The sequence below is a fragment of the Arachis ipaensis genome, chromosome B10 (assembly GCF_000816755.2).
Source record: "Arachis ipaensis cultivar K30076 chromosome B10, Araip1.1, whole genome shotgun sequence".
Taxonomy (NCBI): domain Eukaryota; kingdom Viridiplantae; phylum Streptophyta; class Magnoliopsida; order Fabales; family Fabaceae; genus Arachis; species Arachis ipaensis.
In genome coordinates this window covers 27,764,377-27,773,367 of record NC_029794.2, presented here as the reverse complement: position 1 = coordinate 27,773,367, position 8,991 = coordinate 27,764,377, and the positions used below count along the sequence as shown (strand labels likewise).

The 8,991-nt window shown below is 32.2% G+C and overlaps 1 protein-coding gene across 1 annotated transcript; it reads left to right on the top strand.

Annotated features, from left to right (window-relative positions):
• On the top strand, positions 6,371–7,479 carry LOC110268396 (LOB domain-containing protein 12-like). The gene is made up of 2 exons (XM_021114523.1): positions 6,371–6,379; positions 7,102–7,479. Exons 1-2 carry the CDS (start codon positions 6,371–6,373, stop codon positions 7,477–7,479), a joined length of 387 nt encoding a protein of 128 aa, XP_020970182.1.

Genomic DNA, 8,991 nt, shown 5'->3' with positions numbered 1-8,991 from the left:
TAAATAACTGGTTTTATTTAAATGATTTGAAAGTGTAGATTATTAGTTATTTGTTACCTTAATTTTATAATTCAGTTTGAGTTGTTATATAAAGGTCTGTTGGTTGAATGCATAGTTGTCAGAACTGAACCGGTGATCGAACCGGTCAAGTTATTGGGTCATTGGATTACTGGTTCAACCGGTGGGTCACTGGTTGAACCGATAAAACCGGTCGTACGTAAATAAAAAATAAAAAATAGTAAAAAATTGAATAAAGTGACAATTATGTCCATCCTTAAAATTTTTTACTTCAAATTAATTAGCCCTTGAAAAAAAATAAAATATCAATTTGGTCCTTCAAGATAGTAAAGGATGAACACATTACGTCCCTCCATTAATTTTTCATGTGAAATTTAGTGGTGATGCTTAGATGTCTCTACTAATTAGTCTTAAGTCAAAATCTTCGAAGACCTACTAACTCAATACTCTAAAAAATTTAAAATAAATATCTTTACTAACATTTTAATATGTAAATATAAATATTAAAATATTTGATACTTATTTTAATAATTCTATAAATTCTAAAGAATTAAAAAAATTGAGTATAAAACTAAAATTAAATTAAATAAATATAAAATAATTCAGTTGTGTATATATGTATAATATATAAAATAATTAGCACATAAATTTGTCAAATGAATACACCAGCTTGGTGGCATTGGGTTCGAAACCCATTGCATGCATTTTTTGAATACATTTGAATATTGAACCGGCCGGTTCATGGATTGCATCGAACCGGTCGATTTTGGCCGGTTTTGTCCGGTTTGTGACGAACCGCTCAGTTTTAGGCGGTTTGCTTTCTTCTTCGGTCCAAAACTAAAATCGAACCGGCTGGACCACCGGTTTATCGGTTTTCCAGTCGAACCGATCGGTCCGGTCCGGTTCTTACAACTATGGTTGGATGGAATTTTTTTAGGTTAGACTAAAATAATAGTTAAGTTAATTTATTTTAAAAAATAAATTATTAAAATTATCTAATTTGAGGTTTTTATAGCTTTATAGGTTGATTGGCTCTTGATATTGATTTTTTATTGTTCATCGACTGGGTCGTTTACTTCTATCCAGAAGAGTTAGCCACAGACTCCCACCACCAGACGCCATTCTTCCTTACCCGTCCGACCTTTTTTTTCCCACTACTAGCGACGTTTTTTAATATCAGACTCTTCAGCTCTGACAACGAGGCAACTCGCCGTGTACGTAACAACACGAGATTCTCACATTCAAAAACAACTTCATTATCACCATTTCTCATAAGGCAATTAGAATACACACATACAACCAAATATCTATTACTACTAGACATTATGACTAATTTACGAAAGAAAAGGTTTAGAAAAAGTAGTGAACTTGTTATGAAGAATACAAAGAGTTGTACATCCTTTTATAGTTGTTGATAATTTGTTGTAATGTATTTCGTTGATACTGTAAACGAAATAATTTTGCACGTATTTTGTTTACACTATAAACGAAATAAACACGCCTCAGCATGTCAGTCTTATTTCATTCACAGTAAAAATAAAATACGTACAAAATTATTTTATTTACATTATAAACAAAATAAGTAATACAACGCAATTTCATAAAACACTGTAAATTGTTTATATCCGTAAATAATATATTTATTTAATTTATATAAAAAAATCCTATAACTAGCTAGCTAGATAGCTAATTTAATTTGCTAAATGTAAGATTTCCAATTTGAGAAATAGCGTGACACAACTATTAAAATGGCTAGTTGGCATACTGATTAATTAGTTTAGTAAGTAATTTACGCAAGAATTTAATAACTATATAGTAGGAACATTTTGTGACATAAGATGATATAAGTAAACGAGGATTCCTGTTTTTAAAATTCTTGTTATATAATATATCATATATACTAGCTTAGCTAGTAAGACAGCGGTGCATTTAAATTTTCAAAAGAACATGCATAATATAATTACATGGTGGAGTTCATATATCTATATGTATAGTACATATAATGTTAGTGTATATATTATATATATTTGTATAACTTGTTTTACATATTATATTTTTTAATAAAGTAATTACGTACTATTACTAAAATAATTAATTTTTTTATAAAAAAAACAATTAAGCTTCTCGTAATATATAGAAGAGATAAGTACTATTTTGATCTCTAAAGTTTAGGGTCAAAATCAAAATTGTTCATAGCTTAATTTTCGATTTAAAAACGTCTCCAACATTTTATTTGATATTAAAATCGTCCTTTTTAATAAAATAATTTTTTAAATGACGAACATATCCTTATTCCTTTTTTCAATTTCGCACAAAACACTTCATATGTTCATTTGTCTCTAAACCTTCAAAACATTAACCACAACGTTTCAGAAATCAATGTGAGTGCTTCATGCCCTAACCCAGAATTGGAAACGGTGGAGGCTGTTCTTGTAGAGAAGAGAGCAAGCAAGTTCGATTTGTTCGAAGGAAGGGTCTTGAACAGTTAGTGATGAGGCAGTATTCACATAACTGGTCCATTGACTATGGTATCTCTCCACCTAGTAGTTAGTTTCAGATTTTAGGGTTTAGGTTGCGGTTTTTGTTCATGATTGAATGGAGACCAAATGTGTTTGTAGTAACATTAGTGATTAATATCTCCGTGAAATAAGGATGTCTGTGTATGTTTTTTTTCTCTCTTGTAATTTAGTATTGTGCTCTGATAGTTATTTACTCATAGGTTGTTGGAGAAGAGGATGGGATATTTTAAACTAAAACTTTATCATGGAGGATGGTTTAGTTATAGGGCCATTACAGTATATGGGAGGACAAACAACAGCTATAGAAGATATTGATTGTGATCGGTGGTCCCTGTTTGAAGTTTATGCAGAGTTAAAGCAATTTGATTACCTTGAGGAGAATATCTTAGCATTGTGGTTCAAGGATCCTATAGATGAAGACATGAAGGATAATTTAAAGTTATTTTAAGGTGATGCAGATTTGATTGTCATGTGTAAAATAGTTGAATTAAGAGAACATGTAGAGTTGTTTGTTGTGCACAAGGTTGAGGAGGAAGATGTGTTCCCAGATGCTGGCTACATTGATGTTGGGAGGGATCAAGGGATTGGTGATAAAGGTGAGGGACAAGAGATGGTGGTGTATGCTAGAGAACAGGCTGAGTATGGTTAGCAGCTGCATCAGGAAGGTGACAATATGGCTGATATAGTCGATAGACCTAATGAGGCAGGGCAAAACCAACCTGAACCAGGTGTTGATGTTACTAGGACAGAGTCTAGTGACAATGATAAGGACGAGCATCACGAAGCTAAGTTTGCTAATATTGGTGGATGTGATAGTGATAGTCTCGATTCTGAATATAAACCATCTGAAGAGAAAGATAACAGTACAGATGATTTATACTTCACCAACAGTGAAGATGAGCTTGATCTTGATATTAGTGGGTTCGAGGATGTGGATGTCATGATTGATAAATGTAAGGTAGCAAAGAAGAAAGGTGTGGAAACTGAGGATTTTGAAGATGATAAAGGAGCTGACAGTGATGAATTAGAATTGGACTACGAGGTTGGAGTTGGGGTTGATAAGGATGGTGGAAATGAGGGGTCAAACTCAGACCACGAGGGAGTGAGGTATCCAGTTCACAAGGCACAAAAAGACATGAAGCAATACAAGTGAGAAGTTGGTACACTGTATGCATCTTGGGAGGAATTCAAGGACACTGTCATTGCATATGCTATGCAGACTGCAAGAGCTATTACATTCAGAAAGTGTGATCTTAAGAGGATACTGGCAGTTTGTTCTGATGAATGTCCTTTTTGGCTATATATTGCCAAAATGGGAGAAGAAAATACTTGGCAGCTTAGAAGGATGAATTTGAAGCACACATGCACACAAGCACACAGAGTAAAAATTTTACACTCCAAATGGTTTGGCATGGCATTTAAGAAAAAAGTTGAATCAAATCTCAAAGTAAAGATAAAGGAGTTGGTTTCCAAGGCACAGAAAAAGTGGAACTTTACTGTAACAAAATCAATGACTTTTAGGACAAAGCATATTGCATTGGATGAAATTTAGGGAATATTCAGAGAGCAATATAAAAGGATATATGACTGTGGACATGAGCTGTTGAGCAAAAATCCAGACTCTTCTATCCATATACAAGTGCAAAGGTCCCCTGATTTTGCTAATGAAGTGCAAACATCATCCATGATCCATTATTACATCTTTCAGAGGATCTATGTGTACTTGAAAGCATGCAAGCATAACTTTCAGCATTGCAGGCCATTCATTGGTTTGGAAGAATGCTTTTTGAAGACACCTTAGGATTAGACTAAAATTAGACAGAAGGTCTAGGTCATCTGGGGAGTGGCGGCCATATTGGTCTGCAACTAAAAAATATGAGGTTGTTAATTGTTTAGAAAAGTTTGTTGTTGACATAAGTACTCATGAGTATTCATGTAGAAGGTGGCAGATGAGTGGTATACCTTATACGCATGTTGTTAATTGCATCAAGTTCAAGAGACTTAACTTGTAAGCTTTTGTGGACAACTACTATAAGAAAAAAGCATACTTGAAGTGTTACGAGTCAGTCATACACCACTGAATAGACATGATCTCTAGGTGAGGACAGATTATGGTGATGTTATGCCACCATCTTATAGAAGGTCTAGTCACCGACCTGTAAAAAAGAGAAGAATAACTGCTGGAGAGGAAGAACGGAGCAGCCACACTCACTTGTCAAAGAGGAGGTAGATCCAAAGATGCTTAATATATGATTCAGTTAGACATAATAAGGAGAGATGCCCTAAACCTATTGAAGTGGTATGCTAATTTTTTAATTTTTCATAGCTTGTCTGATGTTTGACCTAAGCCTAATAGTCATCTACTTAAATTGCATATGTCTATTAGTCCTAACCATCAAAGAAGTTTAACAAGGGAAAGAATAAGACAACAAGCACCAACTTGCATCCTCAAACTGACAAGAGAAGAAGAAAGATTGCATCTTCACAGCCCACTACTAAAATAGGTGTCAAAAAAATTTTTTTTTTTAGCAACACAGCCTAACTTTTCAGCCCATTTCAACTTTGCATCACAGTCCAAAAGGCCTAGAGGCAGGCCCAAGAGAACAACTAAGCCTAACTCTTTAGCCCAAGAAGTACCACAGTCCAACAAGCACAACAACCCATGAAGTAAATATCACAGCCCAAGAAGTTCAGCACCTTCTTCATCCTCTCAGCCCAAAAATTCAACTCCTTCATCATCGCAGTCAAACACCACATACTTTCCAATATCTCAGCCAATCCCTACCACATCATTAACACAGCCACCAAACCAATATAAAATGTAGTGAGATAAACATCAAGCCAACTAATTGGACAATTCTCTATGAAAAATTCTAGAGCACCTCATGTTTTTTCACAAAAACTGAGGTTGATGACAAAATTGCTTCCAAAAAAATGGGAATTATTTTAGAAAATTTAGACAAATAGAACATATTTTGATATTTAGATAAAATGCATGTGGTCTTATTTTAGGATAAGTTAGTATTAAATTTTAGTAATGTCATGCAGGTGCTGTTAGCTTAATTTTATTCTGGACTAATTGCATGTTGGTGATATTTTGGTTATGAGTTACTCAATGTTGTTCTGCATTATAACTATTTACCCTATTGGAATTTAGTTGGTTGTGAAAAACTATGCTTATTATCTATGTTATTCGATATTTACTATATTAATATTAATTAGTTTGTTGTTTATGATTTTGTTATGAAATTATTTATTTATTAGTAGCAGACTTATAATAGAAAAATTATACAAAACAAATTAATGGAACCCATCTAATTGCCAAACTACAATTCTGATCTCATTTCAAAAACCAACCATTGTTACCTAATTATGATTCATACATACCTGAAATAGAATTTAATTTAACTGAAACAAGGGACCTATCTAAATAATAAATCCTAATCTCATTTATCCATCTAATTCTAAGTACACACTGAAAATAACAAAACCAGCAATAAACTCTAAACCAAAACAATATACTTCATCCAGACTCCAACACACTGTTCAGACAATATTCAATGAAATTATACACGGTTGTCTTACTTTAGAAAAATTATGCAACAACAAATAAACAAATCTAACCCACCCAATAAACCCTAACATAGCAACTACCTTCAGCTTCCATTCTGCAATTTTCATTCTTAATTTTAGAGACGAAACCTTTCTCTTCGTTCTTGTAATTTTTTAGCGTTCCACTTCTACCTCTGGATCTGCCAAACAAAAGAAATTACATCTTTGTTAAACCCGACACCTAGCTTTCTCCGGCGCATATTAGCTGCGCTTAGTCTGCGATGGTGAAGGTCACATAACTTTACCTTTTGTTAGTTCATTATTTATTTATAATATTTTTTTTATTATCATAACTACCAGTAACAAATAAAAGGACATTTCTGTCCAAAAAAATTAGAAAGGACGATTTTAATATCAAATAAAACGTTAGAGATGATTTTAAATCGAAAACTAGGTTAGGGATAATTTTGATTTTGACCCTAAACTTTATAGATCAAACAATACTTATCTCTATATCAAAATCCTATTTCTATAAACAAAACCTACAGAGTATCATAATGCATTTCTACACATACAAATATATTTTTAAATATTTGACAATATTTTTCGCCGTTAAAAATAAAAAATCTCACGTGTTTCTATTTTATTTTTCAAAAAGTTTATACATCAATTATCTGATTTTATGATACTAGTGATAGCTGGACTCACACGGTAATGACTAATGACAATTGAAGGCTAAGCCCCTATCAGCAGAATATGTCACTATATAATAAGCTGATTTTAGTAAATAAATATATATTTTTAATATGAATGCAATTTGTTAGAGATATAAATATTCATGTGATTTTTTCTAACAATTTAAATTTTTAAAAGACGTAGTTTGATGACATAGTTTAAAAAGATTAAATATAACTATTTATGTATCTGTTCTTAACTTCTTATAAATTTAATTTTTTGAAAATATAATTTCATAACATGACAGTAAATAACTATAATCTTTGGTCATTTTTAGGAGCTTCCGATTCATCAAAGAGCAGATGCAGTGAGTAGCTTGGTATACGAAGCGAACGCAAGGGTTCGTGACCCGGTGTATGGATGCGTGGGAGCCATATCATACCTTCAGAACCAAGTCTCAGAGCTTCAAATGCAGCTTGCTGTTGCGCAAGCAGAGATACTCTGCATCCAGATGCAGCATGAACCCTCTGTAGCCGCAGCAATACCCAATCCACAACAAATAATGGAGTTTCAAGAACAGAACAATAATAATAATGAACTCACTCACCATCACCATCACCACCATCAGTACCTTAACTTTGCAGCTTCTTCTAGCAATGTAATCCATGATTCTCTCTCTAGAGAGACTTTGTTTGGACATGACATGGTTTCTTAATTCAGTAATGAAATTTCCTAACTTAATTGCTAATTGCTTTTTGGTCCTTTTCATCTATTATAACTTGTCATACAGAAATTCTTGAATGTGGACTAAGAAAAAATTAACAGAGTTAGAGTTATAGTGTATCCGGTTTTGATCCAAAAATACCATTAGTACTTTGAATTTTATTACATATATATATAACTAACTGGTGACGTCTCTGGTGGATGAAAGTGTTTGGTGATTAAGATGGCTAAATGATGTGTTTGGAGGAAAAGTTGACATGTGGAAGGAGATATGTAGTTGATGATGAGAACAAGATCTGCTGAAGTCTTTGAAAAGAGTAATCTTTTGTCTAACGTCAATAATGACAAAGAAGAATATAGTAAATTTGTTATGTCAGAGTAGGTGAAGCTTTTCTCGACTGAATTTTATTTGAGAATTTATCACTTATCAGTGACTTGCTGCATCCTTTTAATTATTTAATACCATTTTTTTTCTATTATTGGTCAGCCCTTTTTTAGTTCCAGACATTTTTATTTTTCAATCCCCTCCAATAGTCCACCTCAATAAAACTCCTTTTCTGGAAGCCAATTTTCATATTTGCCATTACAATTAATCATTAATGTTTGTCGTTTACCACACTCTTCTTTTAGTACACTGTTCTACGGGTTGCCATACATGCCATATGTTGCAAAGTTATTTATCAGTCAATACATAGGTATTTTTAGTCATCCAAAACCATGCCACCAAAGAACTCACCTAACTATATTTATACAACATTTTAAAATTAAAAACAAAAGTATAAAAGAGAATTATATTTAATTTCTTTGAGATTGTATACTATTATTTTACACAACTTTTTTTTTTATTTGTCATGTCTATACTGATTTTTTCAAATAAAAGTCAATGTCATATTTTATAAAAATAGGTATAATATTATACTCCTAGATGACTTAATTCTTATTAAGGGATAATTCATATACTCTTATAGTTAAATAAATTACTATAGTGTGTAATATGCTTACTTTCAAATAAATCAAGTGTAATTAACCTTATATATATTATAATAAAATATAACAAAAGCAGGGAAAGTTAGAATAGTAATGCTCCAAAAGTTGATGTATATAATATACATACATATGTGTGTTTGTATGTGTTGATGTAGATATATAGTATAGATAATAACATGAACTTTAATTTCTTCTTTGTTACGATAATGTTATTTAAGAATTTCTAATGTAAGTTCTGTACACTTGTTAATATAAAAAGTGAGGACAGTGGATGCAAATTCCAGAGTCAACTCTAGCATGTGATGAAATAATTTGGGGTATTCTGTAGAAATAATTTACCCACTAAACAATCATTAAGATGCTTTAACATTAATGCATCCAAACGAGGGTCGTCGGTGTTTTTTCTTTTAATTATTTTAAACGGCAAACATTCTGATAGTTATTAAATACAAAACTAAATTACCTTGTAATCTTGAAAGAACTTCACAAATTTATAGTAACTAAGCACTTATCTGAT